At 40.2% G+C, this 16,301-nt stretch overlaps 1 protein-coding gene and 1 long non-coding RNA gene across 2 annotated transcripts; one reads left to right on the top strand and one right to left on the bottom strand.

The window, feature by feature from the left end:
* Positions 1 to 769: 769 nt before the first annotated feature.
* LOC134127318 (uncharacterized) lies at positions 770 to 4,409 on the bottom strand. The gene is made up of 4 exons (XR_009956055.1): positions 4,348 to 4,409; positions 1,903 to 2,017; positions 907 to 946; positions 770 to 821 (listed from the first exon to the last, which is right to left on the bottom strand). It is a non-coding gene; the product is annotated as an uncharacterized LOC134127318 (long non-coding RNA).
* A 3,443-nt stretch (positions 4,410 to 7,852) lies between these two features.
* On the top strand, positions 7,853 to 15,678 carry LOC119197091 (annexin A2-like). Its single transcript, XM_037453084.2, has 13 exons — positions 7,853 to 7,939; positions 9,686 to 9,747; positions 10,378 to 10,471; positions 10,829 to 10,923; positions 11,025 to 11,138; positions 11,820 to 11,910; positions 12,184 to 12,263; positions 12,462 to 12,521; positions 13,490 to 13,583; positions 13,775 to 13,870; positions 14,051 to 14,109; positions 15,134 to 15,256; positions 15,459 to 15,678. Exons 2-13 carry the CDS (start codon positions 9,697 to 9,699, stop codon positions 15,516 to 15,518), a joined length of 1,017 nt encoding a protein of 338 aa, XP_037308981.1. The 5' UTR covers positions 7,853 to 7,939; positions 9,686 to 9,696; the 3' UTR covers positions 15,519 to 15,678.
* Positions 15,679 to 16,301: the final 623 nt, after the last annotated feature.

Consider the following 16,301-nt stretch of genomic DNA (forward strand, 5'->3'; position numbering starts at 1 on the left):
AACTCCCTCACAAGACACCTCCACACACCAATGATAACAGCTCCACTACACACAAACATACTAACCTGTGACTGACCGCTGCTGTGACTTTGTGTCACCAATTGTGGAATATTGACAAAAATGCATGGTGCACTTTAGCGTTTGCCTAACGCATGGACATATTTATACAGTGTGATCTTTAAAGTGTCATATATATCTATATATACATTTCTTTATACTTTATAATTTATTTTCTGTAGCTATGTGGAGGGAGGGCGTAGCAAAATAAGAATTTCATTGTACAGAGTAACCTGTTAAACTGTACACAAGACAATAAAAATTTCCGATCTTGAATTTTGCCAATGCTCACTTTGTCACATCAGAGTCACTCAGTAAGGATTTGCAGTTACACAAATACGTTGCAGGCAGAGCAACAACTGATGAGCTCTGGCCTCTGGACAAGCTACCTGACAAAACGTGGGGTGAAATGGGAGGATTGTGTGGGTTTCTGCGCATATGGTGCACAGATTTTGTGATAAATGTTCGTGATTCCTGATGATTATCGATTATATCATTAATATCACAGAATGCATGATATATTTATATACAGAGGTTATTTCTATACTACATATATTATAAATACTGAATATGTATCGGTTTAAAGAAGAAAGCCTGACATTGTTTTAGTGAACTGTGGTTCCTTACGCTTATCATCAGGAAGCAGGAACATTTATTGCCAAATTATGTTAGACATACAATGAATTTGACATGGATGTCATAAATAACTCACTTATATTCTTCTGTTGCCGGATCCTCTTGCTCGAGCTTGTTAGTTTTCTGAGCTGTAAATAAAAAAAACATGTGTTTATTTTTGTATGAAGAACAAAACCAAACGGAAACACCCTATTCACAGGGTTCATGTCTTACCTTCATTTTTGCACTCATCTTGAAATGTAACTTTCCTTTCCTGCTGAAAACATAAAATCGTGTCATCTTACACAGGTTTATAAAATATAATAATGTATATGTTAGTTAAAACAACATTTGTAGGTTATATATTCTATTGTTACGAATCACAAAACTATATGAATAATTAATTGAACATGTCTCAAGGAGAATTTAAGATAAGAATCCTTTATAATTCGTGGAGTGGGGTAATTTTTAATAATTCAGGAAGGATTCTCAGGATAGGTTTGTGTAACAAAAATTGGGTTGAGTTTTTTTTTAAAGCATTTTTTAATGTTTTATTTGGTTAATAAACCTAACCTCTTGTGTTTGTGCTTTCTGTTACCATCTCTTATGTTAACGGGTCGGTTTTGACCCATGTCTTGTATCAGCTGTAAAATACACACAACACAACCTTGATAAGTTGTCTTTATTATTTTTTTGTTGTGCAGGTATACTACTAGATAACAAGGGAAAATAACCTAAAGCTCACATGAATGAGAAAGGTGTCTTGGCTGACAGTGCACACAACCACAGTATTATGGAAGTAAATCTGTGTCATCGGGTTTTGAAAGATAAAGGTGATTGAATGTATCTGAATGTTTAAATACTGCAAAAAATTAAACCGCAAATAATTCATAATTCAATTTTTGCATGTATTCAGATACATAATTTCAATGCGTAAATATTCAGTGCTAGAAATTCAATCACCTTTTTCTTTCAAAATCCGATGACACAGATTTACTTCCATACAGCATTTCATAAATTAGTGACATACAATTGTTTTACTTTGTTAAAATATCAATTTCTTGACAAAGTCAAAATGCCTTGATGCAATAAAGTAATTCATATGATTATTTTATGCGTTTAAAACCTAAAACAGGTTGGTGCCAATCATAACACACGGGGAAGGTTAAACACAAAGTGTGAGAGAGACAAAAATAACAAAAGCTTGAATATTTGGAGGTTGTGACTAACCGTGACACAAAATGTGGTTGTGGGAAGAGGCGTGTCTGGATTCATCTTTTTCTGCTCTCCCACTGTTGAAGGCTGAGGCAGCTGAGGAACGACCTTGACCACCCAGCTCAACATCCTCAAGGAACCAACACACAAACAGTCACTGCTAGAACTTGTTAGACTAATACAAATCATACTAATCTAATAATAACTGGTGGAGTTTGTGTTGGTGTTTAAACCTCAAGCTTTGTGGTTGACATTACAATATATTTCAAATTTAAAAGAATTTTATTCAATTCACTTTATTTTGTATAGGCTTCTAGTGAGCTGCATTGATTTAGTAGAGGAAACAGTTATCTCAATTCCTTTCACATGACCACTGTTTTAGAAAGACATTCGTTCACAAGTCATACTGACTGGTTTTTAGTGTCTGCTGGGGCTCCTGCACGTTGCCCGGCGGCAGAATGTTAACAAACACCGACCAGGATGAAGGAAGCAAACTCACGCAGGAGTAAAGGGTTTGCAGTTAATGATAAAAAAATCCTAGTGATAGGATCACTGCTAGTTGTTGCACATGTTGGAGCATGCCGGGCATCTTTCTCTGCAACGTGCGCTCACTGAGCAACAAACTAGACGAACTTGAGCTGCTGGTGAGGAGAGACAGAGACTTTTCTACATCTTCATTCTGGTCGGTGTTTGTTTACATTCTGCCGGGCAACGTGCACGAGGGGCAGCGGACACTCGCCAACCAGATTCAGCGCGTGGGGCGGACCAACCCGGACAAACCTCAGCCATGAACTTCCTAAGTACAAACTACATGAGAATATAAGTGTTAATACGTCGAGTATTTAGGCCAAGGAATTGGCTATTTGGCCGTGGAATTTCCAAAACTCCAAAAAAGATTTGTTCTTTTTACTGAACTAGATTCAAAGAACCGAGTCAGTAAAAAAATACGAACTCCCCATCAGTACTCCTGTGTCGCTCTTTTCCGTGTTTTCATGTAGTAACAGACTTACTTCTTGTTGTGAGCTTTACCCAGTGTGAGATATATGTTCCTATTCGTGTGCTTTTAACATTTTTTCTATAGAGCAGATGTTGTGACAATGAAGTAAATAATGCTGTGACCATATAAGGCACACAAGGGAACCGAGAGATGAAGAAGTACAGGAAGCGTGAATATAAGGATGGGAACACCTAAACATCCTGGGCAAACGCCATCTGAGACAAAACCAGCTTAAACTAGTGCTCAAGAACATGAGGAGATTATAAAAAGGGTCAGAGTCAGACAGCAGGCAGACTCTTGGATGGATCGCTTTCTGATACGTGTGTAGGGTCTCCAGGTGCACCTGCGATGAATTGTTCATGTATCTTTTTCTCTTCTAAATAAATGTTAACTTTATAACTTGACGTGCCGGATTTTTCTTATCAACCAACTCGGAGGGATTGAAAATCCCAACACCAGCATTCAGTTCAGCCGGGACATTTTTTTATAAATTATTAGTATAACAAAATGTTTGTGTTTCACAAGCTGTTGTGTTGTGGTGTTTTACCCTGTAGAGAGAGTTTGTTGTGGGTTGTTCATTGTTATAAAGTTATAACCACGACTCACTCTCAACACACGTAAGACAACTAGCTCTGACCACCAGGTGCTCTGTGATGACTAACAAATGGTAGCACTTAAATTGTACTTATAATGGCACTTTTCTATAACATGTTTTGAAACTGCTTATTTGATGAAAAATGTACTTTCTTGTTACTTGTTCTTCTGAGTTTGTATCTCTATGTGGAAATGCACTTATTGTACGTCGCTTTGGATAAAAGCGTCAGCTAAATGACATGTAATGTAATGTAATGTAATGTAATGACGTGTAAAAATAAAATCTGCCGCCTGCCGAAGAGCAACTTCAGTTATGGCGTAACATCGGTTTCATACCGTAAGGAGATCTTATACCAGTATAACGTCTGAACCGATATACCGTGCAGCCCTACATTATATCCTTTATGTTGGGGTGTGTGTATATCTTTCCCTACACTCTCACTGATATATACTGTATATATATATATATATACATATATATATATATATGTAAAAGATAATGTAACCGTAGATAATCATTCTTCTCAGCTTTAGTGTCGGGACCCTCAGCTGTGCACACCATCAGACCATCATACCATTGGACCATCTGACCATAAGAGGTCCATCAGACCAGGGGTCATTTTATAAAGTTTTCCTAAAACACAACCTACAAATGAATTATAATATATAAATATATTTCAAAATGAAAACATTCAGATCAAATAAACAACAACTAATCCACTGTTGGCTGCAGCATCTCCATGGCAACCGTCTGTGTCCATAGAGCAGTGTACTTTGAGGTTGAAGTTGAAGAGGTGTAGAGATGTACAGGAGTAGAAGGTTGAGGTACAGAGGTGTGAGGTCTATACACTGGGGATCATTTGTCCTACCTGAAGTGATCAGTCGGGGTCCAGCAGCATCAGAGCTGCAGTGAAGACACTGTGAAGACCTGCAGGATCTGAGCCCAGAGGAGGATTATGGAGGAACTCTGCTAATAGGATTACTGATGAGCTGAGGGAGAGAGAAAAACACGTAGAAGTTCACACTAGCCTAGCACAACATCCTTTGGATACATTACAGGCATCAAACTGTCTGGCCCAATACCCCCTTGACAGACTTTGAGGCGCTGACTGTGTGATGGTTTAGTTATGTCACATCATCAAGTGTTTGAGGCTCTCAGACATTTTGAGCCCTTTGTGAACTCTATTATAGCATTAGATGCTGACTTTGCCCAAAAGAATTATCCTACCATTATCCATACAATTATAAGTGGGGCGCTGAACCAGTTGGCTGGCCGATTATTACACTGAAGTTGTAAATCTAGGGGAAACACTGTATCCAATGTAAATATATCATACATTAAAGGATATATATATATATATATATATATATTCTAGGGCCGGGACTCGATTAGAAATATTAATCTAATTAATTAGAGGCTTTGTAATTAATAAATTAAAATTAATCGCATTTTAATTGCATAAATATTTGACCTGAGAACATGGATTTTTATTTTTGTTCAACCAATTCTAGCAGACAAGTGTAGCAATAGCATATTTAGAAATATAGTACTTTTAGAAATTCAGGTAGCCTATAGGTAAGTAGACCTTCTGTAAACTAGGTTTTTTTAAGTAGACCTTCTTTCAATACTTTCAAGTACATTCAGAACATTGGTTATTTTTTCAGACGTGGTCTTAGTTACCCTGGTCCTTAAACCAGTCATCTGGTGCAGTGTGGGTTGGGTGTGGGTTCTTGTACTCTGAGACGGGCTAACGTCCACGCTAGCTGCTAGTTGTGTTGCGTTGAGGTGATACTTGAGGCTCGATGTGAATTCCTTGTTGCACAGCTTGCACACAACCACGCTCTTATCGACGCTTCCATCCGTGTGTTTATTATAATAAGATTTCCCATTCACGGGGCCACCCGACACGGTCTCGTCAGCTTCTTCGTTCATGTTCACTGTGGTTTGTTGTTGTCTGAAGTCATGGACGCTAGTTGGTGCTCCAGTATAATCGGTCCCCCCGAAACTCATCCAGTGAGAAACGTTCCGCGGTGCAAAAAACAAGTGTAAAAATGCGTAAAAAATGTTTAATGTGTTATTTTTTGTGTAATTAATTAATCTTAATTCACATTGTAATTAATTAATCGTAATTAACGCGCTAAAGTCCCGGCTCTAATATATTCGTGGGAACTTTATTAGAAGATTGAGATGCACCTATGAAGCTAGTTTGTTGGGGAAACACCCGATCAGTGTGTTGAGGAAAGACCAACTCAAAAGCCCCACAAAACTCACACAATGAATTATTTTGGATGAAATGTGTCCACGTCCTGGTTATGTGTCCTCACCACATTCCTGTATGCGTTGTCGCAGCTGGGTACTGATATTAACTTTAACACGCGACGTCATGCATGCGTGCGCAAATATATGGCATTAGCATGTAGCTAACTAGCTAGCTCAACATCCCAGGTGAAGAAGTCTCTACAGAAGCGTTGTATGCGTGTGGCTTCCCTTTCACGCCGGTCCGTTGTCTGATTGTGAGGTCAGGCTGATCTGGGTCCAGCTTTTTTACCTGTAGTTTCTCCACCAAATGTCTTTACCGAGTTCGAGTCGGGTGTTCTTGGAAGGACACTGCCGGTGGTCGCTATTGTTGTGTTGTTAAACGGTGCGTCAGAGACTGACTGGCAAGCCCAAATCTCAATGTATTTTAGTACGCTAAAATTATAATGTCACTAATTAACTTTATTAATGATTGGCTAACTGTTTCTTAGTCCCACCTCTTTGGGACCCGCCCCGAGTCCAGCTGAGAGAAATGGAGAGGATGTGCAGGAAAAGCATATATTTTGTGCAAATATCTTACTTAAATATTAAAAATAATACTGGGCATATAATCCACGTTTCAAAAATTCAGTATTTGTTAAATGTTATCAGAATGTTACGTTGTGTTGCTGTGATGTTGGTCAGTGCTCGTCCAGCTTTACCATAGATCTCTTTCTGACTCGTTAGAATCTACACAGCCTGGTTCTGCACAGCTTGCGTCAGCAGCTCTTGGTTAAAGCTGTTAACGAGGCTTGAGGGGATAAGCGACTAACGAGGTTAAGACCAGCGTCAGCACAACAAAGGATAGTGGCTTCTTGATCCAGATCACAGACCTGAGGACAGACCGTCTCTGGAACTTCTGGTCAGACTGCTGGTCTGCTGACTAAGTTCACCAGGTATGAATGTCCTAATTTCTTCTTCTCTCTACTGATCTTCTCTACCCCTTCTTGTTCCCTCTTCCTTTCCGGTTATTCTTTGTGAGAACAAGGAGGGAAGAGGGAGCTCTTCCCTCCTTGTTCTCACACATACATACATCCAAACCCATATATATATATATATATATATATATGGGTTTGGATTTTTATATATATATATATATATATATATATACAGCAGGTGAAATAAGTATTGAACACTTCACCATTTTTCTCAGTAAATATATTTCCAAAGGAGCTATTGACATGAAATTTTCACCAGATGTCGGTGACAACCCAAAAAATACATACAAAGAAACCAACACAAAGTTCAGAAATAAAGTTATGTGTAATAATGTGAAATGACACAGGGAAAAAATATCACTGACTTCCTGTTTAAAATCAAACATATGAACTGAAATTCTTCATCAGTTTTACCTTCCCACCTCCACATGGACAAACAAAGGAGGGGAGGAGGGAAATCACTCATTTATCTGCACAAGGAGTGGTAGAGAGGGAGTTGGTGTGGTTTATTGATCTGATCAAAGTCTTAAAGTTTCACTAAGGCGTGCCTATTCTTGCAGGTGAATCAATGATGGAGGTGAATCACTGACAGAGGTCGCAGCGCCTCCTAAATCAAGGTCTTCGCCGTCACAAGAAACTGAACCAAGGGACGAAGCTAACGCTAGCATGCTAATATCTGAAGAGGGGATGTATTGAACACATCTGACAGGAAACATGGTCATTGACCATTTATGATCATTTTAAATCCTATTTTACTAGAAAACATCAACAAACGTCAAACTATTCAAAGTTCTAACTTTAGCTAGTTTCATATGAGTTAATGAGAACTGAAGCAGGACTTTATGTCCAAACCCTGTAAAGAATAAATCAGAATGGTCACCTTCTTGCTTCTTACTATGTAGGAAGTGTGAATGAAGAGCTGCAGAATCCATATGATGAATGACATCATATGTGGACTCTAAGCTCCCAGGGTCATCAAGTCTCCTATGTCACAATATTCTACTTCAGAGGTCACCAGCCCATCAGAAGCCAGTATTATGTAAAAGTTTTGTCCGCTGAGTCATCGAGCAGCCCCAGTGTGTGTGTGTGTGTGTGGGGGGGGGGGGGGTCTCCCTGTGTGTGTGTGTGTGTGTGAGAGTCTGCTGTACTTAAGCACCACACCCTATCCTGTCCTGGATCATAACGGAGCTGCTGCTCGCTGACTCACTGCCTCTGCATCTGTTAAAGGTAAGAAAACATGGAGACTCACTTCCAGCTCTTAGTCTGAACAGAGACCTCAGCCTCACTAGAATAACGCCGCCCAAAGTATTTAGGTGTTTTTGGTGTTTTAATCTGCTAGAAAACATGTGCATCAATGGGAATCTGTGAATGGCTAACGTCTCCCTTAGACTCTTGTGAAATCTTCCTATGTGATAACTGGTCTTTGGGTGCAGCTGCGAGCTCATGACCTGATGGGCTGGTGACCTCTTTGGACTCCTGTGACTACCACAGTTTTCATGTGAGCAGGACCACAGCCACTAATGATCTGGAAGCAGGAACAAAGAAACTTAACAGGAAAAGCAGCACTTATTTTCTCCATTTCTTCATCTGCTCCTTTGAGTCCTTAAAAAAGACTGTAAAAAAACAAACTGTATCCATTCATCACCAAAGACTTGACTCAACAATGAAGGCTTTTATTTAGAAACCAGCTGGATATATATGATCTGTCCAAGATTTTTTAACAGCTCAACAACTCAAACTTGTAAAACTGTTGATAAAACATATACATTTATGGCAACATACATAGCCTTTACTTACAACCATAATCCAAAGCCTAGGGTTGAAGTAAACGGAGTACCACAGAATAAATGTTGAACAAAGTTACTACTAACAGTTTTAATTTTATCTTGTATTATGATTATGATTATTATAATTATGATTATCTATAAACCAAAACCAGCCCAAACTATAAACCTTAGCCAGGCCTAATAATAAATTGTTCTGGATCAACTGGAATGATTTTATAGACATGTTATAGCAGCCTGAGCAATAAGAAATGTTTTGTAATCTGGTTTCCAGGTTGTATGAATGAATGAATGAACATTCATTAAAAAGAAGAATGGATTTGGGAAGAAAAATGGCCAGTTCTTTAAAGATATTTTACTCTCAGTGGTTAAAAACCAACAAATAAAAAAAGCTTTCTGACCAAAATCCACGAGACCAGGGTCACTGTCATGTAACTCAATAGTAACATAGCTCAAAGAAATAATGCAACACTCAGTTTTTACTTGAGAAACATGCATGAGGTCTTGATGTTCTTGATGATATTGTTTCACTGACATTGATAAATGGGAGTTTGTGCTTTGAGAAGTAAACATTTCCCTTTAGAAAAGTAGAGGAAGACTCGGACAGTCGGACTGTTTGTCTTGGCTGCTTCTAGGTGACGAAACGCTGAATTTCACAGCCTTCCTGTTAATGGGTCAAAGGTCGGGAGGGCTTTCGAGCTTCTCTCAAATGTTTTAATTATATTAACTATTAATAAAACCATACTATACAATAACTTCATGGTTGATGGGTTAATAAAAATTAACACTTCAGAGTTTGATTTCATTCGTCGTCTCTTCGAGGGTTACACAACAGGCTCTACACTTCTTCAGATGTCTGTGTGCTTTTTGATCCTTCGCCCTTATCTGCCTGTCCTTTTGCCACTCCTCCTCAGCCCATTTTGGTCAATAAAAACGACACACTTTTCTGCAGCGTTTAAATCAAATTTAGAGATTGAGTCCACTCATGGGATTTGTCCTCCAGTGTCTTCGTCCAATGTTTTTACATGAAATTCATCTAATATTCATAAAAAACCTGCAAAGGTCGCCTAATGTGTTATAAAGATTAATCAAAAGCTCCATACTAGGTGAAAAGAGAGGAGGAATCATCCATCCACTATAATAACACATCCGGAGTAGGAGATGATCTCTCTGTGTTTCCTCCCTGCAGGACGACTCAACATGGCGATGGTCTCTGAGTTCCTGGGTCAGCTGACACTTTCGTACGGAGCAGTGAGTCACCTCCTCGTACAATTGTATCAGCAAACCTACTTTATGGGATCTGATAAAGGTGGAGTTGGTTCTCCCCCAACAGAAACCCAATCAACTAGGGAGATAACAATGACTTATTTAGAATCACACCCTATGATCATAGTATGAAGAGAAAGTCCTGAAGGAACATAAGGGTCAAACAAGACTTTCAGGTAGCATACTTTTGTTCATGTCACAGATGAATCTAAGCTGTCAGTCAACCAGCTCTTTTCCTAATACGAACTTCCTCTGAAGAAAAAAGGTTTATTCAAAAATAAAAACACGCTGAGACTAGAGGGAACGTATGAAACATGTAGCAAAGTTGATGGAGGAACTTCATTATTCCTCCAGGAAGAGGCAGCACTTCACTTTACCATCTAATATTTTCAGGTCTGTTACATCGCTCCTCATTCAGCCTCTTGTTGTTGTTCTGTTGCCTCTCTCTTGTGGCGTAGGTTAGTGAGTACTGTTCCTCATGATAAAGGTCACTGCCTCTCGGGTGTAAGCACACCTGTACGGTCCGCCTGAGGCACTTTGTTATCTACCAGTTAAAGGAAGGCTAGATGATGTCACAGCATACACTGTGATGTCATATTTCTCTGTCCTCATCAGGAGGTGGAGCCTAAATTCCCCACCGTGGTGCCGGAACGAGACTTTGACCCGAGCAAAGACGCCACAAGGATTGAGACAGCCATCAAGACAAAAGGTGAGAAAGTCAAATAGATCAGCAACACGTACATTGAGTGAGCAGAAGTATCTGCTCTGTGTAAACATACACAGGGAGCATGGCTTTTTTTCTAGTATCACATTTACTTTCCATCTGATTGAAGATCTGAGGGTTAGATTACATTAAACTGAGTTCTGACTGTGCCAATGAAGAGCTTTCGATTTAGGTTTACCCGAGAACAGAAACCTTAAGTTGACCCTAATAATAAAAACCTTAAGTCAACATGAAGAACAGAAACCTTAAATTGACCGTAAAAGCAGATACGTTAAGTTGACCGTAAAAATAGAAGAAGAACCTTAGATGTTTGGTTGACCTTTGGACCTTCTGGTTGTTCAGGAGTAGACGAGCAGACCGTCATCGATATTCTGACCCGACGCAGCACAGAGCAGCGCAGGGAGATCGCCTTTGAGTACGAACGCATCGCCAAGAAGGTCCTCCCATTTCCGCCTGAACCAGAACCTGAAGACTACTTGCTGCTTCTTCCGAGTCTTATTAAAACATCTGTGTGTCCTTGTCCTTATCCCTGATCCAGGATCTGATGACGGCCCTGAAGGGGGCACTGTCCGGCCCTCTTGAAGCTCTGATGTTGGGTTTGATGAAGAGCACCGCTCAGTATGACGCCTCCGAGCTCAAGGCCTCCATGAAGGTCAGCGGAACTCAGTACACAAGTACAAAGGTTCACGACCGCACAATGGAACGAGGGCAAGCGTACACAAAAACAGGAGGGCAGAAATACAAAAGTACAAAAGTACAGGAGGGCAAGAGGAAAGAAGTACACAGGGAAGGAGGACACAAGTTTAGGAGGGCAGGACTATAGGAGGGAAGGTGTACAAAAGTACTGGAGGGCAGGGGTACAATAGGAGTTGTTGGATTCATTTTTTGCAGTTTTAACTACTTTTACGTTGACACTATCTCACTCGTGGTGGGCACCACACAGTCTTGCAGACAAATTCCTTAACATAAATGCTTTAGATCCTTCAATTCACAGAGATTCATTGGAGCGGCAATCACTCTTAAAAACCAAGCTCTTTCCAGAAAGGCACTGACGAGGTGATGATACACTTTAGTTATATCTTTGAACATTCAGTTTAGTGAAACCCTCCCCTTCTGTCCTAATTGCGTAACCCTCTTCCTGATGTTTCCCCACTATTCTCCCCCTCGTCCTTCACTAGCACCCCCCTTCAGGGTGTGTTGATGCCAGCCTGTTTCCCTCATTCTTGTAGGTTGTCCTTATTTTGCTGTCCCCCGCGCCCCTTTGATTGGAATGTTCTGACCCATCACGGGTCTCTGAAGGAGCTTATGACCGAGTTGTGGTTCTGGTTTTCAGGGACTTGGGACGGACGAGGAAGCTCTCATTGAGATTGTCTGCTCTAGAAACAACAAAGAACTGGAGGAGATCAAGAAGGTTTACAAAGACAGTACGTTTGGACACAACCATCCAAACAGAATTATTTGATCCAAATAGAAGTTAAAGAATTTAACTTGAATCATCACATACACACAAAAACAAATTTAGCCTCTAAGGCTAACATCAGCAAACGCATATGAAGCTAGAGGGCCTCTATAGCAAACATTAGCTAACTGTCATTCGAAGAAGTTAGCCCCTCTAGCTAACATTAGCTAACGTAAACAAAAATTGTTAGATTCCAGTGCTAACAGTAGCTAACATTCACATTTCTCTGTCTCTGCAGTGTTTAAGAAAGATGTGGAGAAAGACATAGCAGGAGACACATCGGGAGATTTCGCCAAACTGCTGCTGGCCCTGGTTCAGGTAGCTCAGATGCTAATGGTTCATAGATGATCTTTAGTTGGCATGTTGGAAGGGGTTTTACTGAGTATCTTCACTTCTATAGTAACAGAGTACATTTACAGTGTTGTATAAGTACTCTTGACCAAACTGCTTCATTAATACAACATTATAATATCCACTATACTAACATGTTATTGATGGTTCGTTATCAATCTACAGACAAAGAGAGATGAACCTTCTAATGTGGTCGACTATGAGGAGATTGACGAGGACGCCAGAGTGAGTCCAGCCACCTTAATATTTAGTTTTACTTTTACTCCATCAGATGCAACCACCATCAGATAGAACCACCATCCACTAAGCAAAGTCAGTAAGGTTGGTTTATGACAACAGTAGTCTAATAGTGATTAATAATTGATAGTGATGCCAGCAGCAGTTGCCAGCAGGGCCATGGTATGAGGCAGGAATCTGGTCCAGATGGAACCACCATCTATAAAAACCTATGAGGCGTAATTGCCAGCGATAATATGTTTGCCTGCGAGGGGCGTCATCACACATTGGTGGCGGGCCTAAGACTGCTGCAACGCTCCGACGAAGCCAAACAAGAGCTGGTAGCCATCTCTTACACCAAGCGCAAATATTTTGCTGAACAATATAACCAGCAAGAGAAAACCATCTTTCACAGGGTGCAGATTATGTGTTTACAATGATGGGGCAATACCAGCGCATGGTTTAATTCACCAACTCTTGTTAAGACAACTTTTAGTTGCAAAATTAAAAAAGGTAAGGGGCTGGCATACTTTAACATCGTTAAATCACCTGAATACAACACATGATAATTTTCATCAATAGTTTTACTGTCATAGTATTTTAGGTTCATAGTACTTCAGGTTTGTAGTACTTCAGGCTCGTAGTACTCGGGTAAAAAAATAGACACAAATAGCTATAATCCGTCAGGTAGAGATTTCAAATGAAAATTTAAAAGAAAATGTTCAACATTACCTTTCTCCATTTTCTCAGTTTAACATGTGCAGCAGCGTTAAGCCCCTCCTAATGCTAATTTAAAAAAAAAAAGACTGTAATCACATGGATTGCTAATGCGTTAACGTGCCCAGACCCTAGTGTGTATAAATATATATTCTGTCTGTTCTGTTCTTGTCTGACATAGTTAAGCGTCTTTGAGTACCTAGAAAAACGAAAGTATTATTAAAAATGCTTTGTTATTGTTCATACCTGTGAATCTTCAGTCTCTGTATGAAGCTGGCGTGAAGAGGAAGGGAACTGACGTAGCTACCTGGATCTCTATCATGTCTCAGAGAAGTGTCCCCCACCTGCAGAAAGGTGAGCTACTAAACAACCCACTGATATAGGTCGAAGTGAGCTACACCTACTACACCCCAGCACGTGACCAATACTAACCCTTAATATTGGTTGGTTTCTGTTCCTGTATGCTGGCTGGTTAACTTATATAAACTTATAGAAATGTTAAACTTAATAACCCAGCCCAATGTTGTCTTTGATGTTTCTGTCAGTGTTCGAGAGGTATAAGAGCTACAGTCCGTACGACATTAAGGAGAGCATCAGGAAGGAGGTGAAAGGAGACATGGAGAAGTCCTTCCTTGCGCTGGGTAATAAACATCTTGTGTTCTTCATCTGAACCACAAAAATCATAACCACAAATTAGTTAACAATATCAAATGAGACCAATAAAACAGCAAAATGATTGTTCACATGAGCCCAAAATCTCAGGGTGGATTAGTCCTTTCAAATGTTGATCTCATAGCACAGGTGAATTCATGTCTTCACAGTGGAGTGCTTTGAGAACAGACAGCTGTACTTCGCCAACAAACTCAATGATGCAATGAAGGTACATGTTCATACTCACTTATAACATATTATTATATTAGCAATAAACACATGTTGTTGAACTGTCTAAGTAGTATTACTGATATTAACTAGGGATGTCAATAGATTCATTGCGATTGAACTTAACAAAGCGCATATTTTAAACACAAAACTATACACATTTGATCATCTTGGAGGCAGAATTTCACCAGGTAGAACATGTTGAACTAGCGACTCCTCCTGCTGTCCTCGTGCACTTCACTGCGCTCCTGACTCTCCATCATTTGACGGCTGTGTTTAAAGTGCCAACATTCTCCTGACTTTTAGCCAGGACGTTATCCAAACCAATGTCTTTTAGGGCAACAGAGGTGGTCTTCTGCCGACTGTGTGCAGCGCAGGGTAGATGTTGAGATGGAAGCAGCATAGCAGCTAGCTTAGCCATCAGTGCCTCCATTTGGCACTCATCCCCCTTCTGTTTGACACATTGAGGAATGTAAGGTAACCCTTACAGGTAAAGCAGAGGTCTTCACCACAAGGCCTGCAGGGGGGGTGGTAAAAAAATGTTTCAAACAATTTTCTTTCCACAAATTGAAATGTCTTAAGAATCAGAATTGTATTTATTGTCTTTAAATACACATTAACATGACTCCAACATATTGTAGCGAACAAATAAATTGATGAAGACGTTATCTTTTAGTCTGCAATACACAATTCAGCCATAGGAACTCTCTCAAGGTCAGCACGGGTTCATTCACGACACCTTTGATGCAAATACGACAGCACAGGCACAGCCAATCAGATCGCATTTATTCTCACATCTAAATAGCGCAAAGCTAAAAAATAAAATGGCGGACCAAACTCCGTAGAATAGGGGGTCCCTGCAAAGACGCCTGCTGTAAAATTCTGTGCTGTTTGTCACACCTCTGTTTGTTTTACTTCCAATGCAAACTCAACTGACAGCAGGTAGCGGCGGTTTCGTTTCCAGGGTCAATAGTTCCGTTAACTGCGTTAAATACTACAATAAACAAATGAACGTCTCTTTGCAGGGTAAAGGAGCAAAGGAGAAGGTAGTGACCAGGATCATGGTCTCTCGCTGTGAGGTGGACCTCATGAAGATCAGAACAGAGTTCAAGAAGCAGCACAAAAGATCTTTGTACCAGATCATCGCTGTAAGTTATGGTTTTAATGTCCAAATAACCTATGATGATGATAGGCATTATCATCATCATCATCATCATCAATTATTACCTGTTACTATTATTATCAATACAAGTATTTTCACTATTGTTTTCATTAATAATTATAATGTTTTGATCAGTTATATGATATGATTTTCATATTTATATTCATTTACGTGTCTTTGGGGCTCAGGAGCACACTAAAGGAGACTACCAGAATGCTCTTCTCAGCCTGTGCGGAGGAGACGACTGAAACCTCATCTCTCTGGACTCTGAAGTTTCCCAGAATACCTCTGGATTTGTGATTGGATGACTGCAGTACTACTGCTTTTTGGTGTTTTCTTCTACATTAAAGAAATCAGCTGAATCCCTCTAAGCAGCTTCAAGTGGAGAAATAAAAACCATCACCTGATTGTGTGTGCGCCTTTTCATGGAGTGATCAGCAGGGGGCAGCAGAGACACACCTAGAGAAAATGATTGATAAAGTGACCAGCCCGTTCTCTCTCTGTGAGAGTAATGACTATGAGACTATGTATGAGTATGTATGTGTGTGTACACATATCATACATGTATAAACGGCGCAAGCAAACAGAGACTTCTATAAGTCTACTACGAGTCTGTGTAGGCTGGCTTTTTTGTAATTATAGTGTGGAATGTTGAGTTATTCTTAACCATAGGGGCACCTAGAGGGCCGCAGAAAACGTTCAATTTGTACCCGTGGGCCGCACCGCGACGCGGTTAAAGTCAGTTTGTGTCTATCCGAGAGACCCGGGCACCGAGCCGACACAACAGTCATCAGACCGGCTGCTGGTCAGCCTGAAGCACCGCTGGACGCGGCGTCATCCAGACTTACTTCCTGGCGGAAATTCACCGAGCTGATGATGTCATGAAACCAAACACGACGACGGTTCCTATGTTTGTCTAAGTCACACAACAAATAAGTAGAAATAGAGGTTATTTATTTCCATGTTAGATAGCGGAAACGATAACGGTCTCTACGGAGACAAGTAACAGAGATAAGCCACAACCCATTCCA

Source organism: Pungitius pungitius, chromosome 4 (genome assembly GCF_949316345.1).
Source record: "Pungitius pungitius chromosome 4, fPunPun2.1, whole genome shotgun sequence".
Classification (NCBI taxonomy): Eukaryota; Metazoa; Chordata; class Actinopteri; order Perciformes; family Gasterosteidae; genus Pungitius; species Pungitius pungitius.

Coding starts and splice junctions, on each gene's coding strand:
- LOC119197091 (XM_037453084.2), top strand. CDS start 9,697: ATGGCGATGGTCTCTGAGTTCCTGGGTCAGCTGACACTTTCGTACGGA. Junction 9,748..10,377: donor TGACACTTTCGTACGGAGCA/GTGAGTCACCTC, acceptor TGTCCTCATCAG/GAGGTGGAGCCTAAATTCCC. Junction 13,584..13,774: donor TGTCCCCCACCTGCAGAAAG/GTGAGCTACTAA, acceptor TGTTTCTGTCAG/TGTTCGAGAGGTATAAGAGC.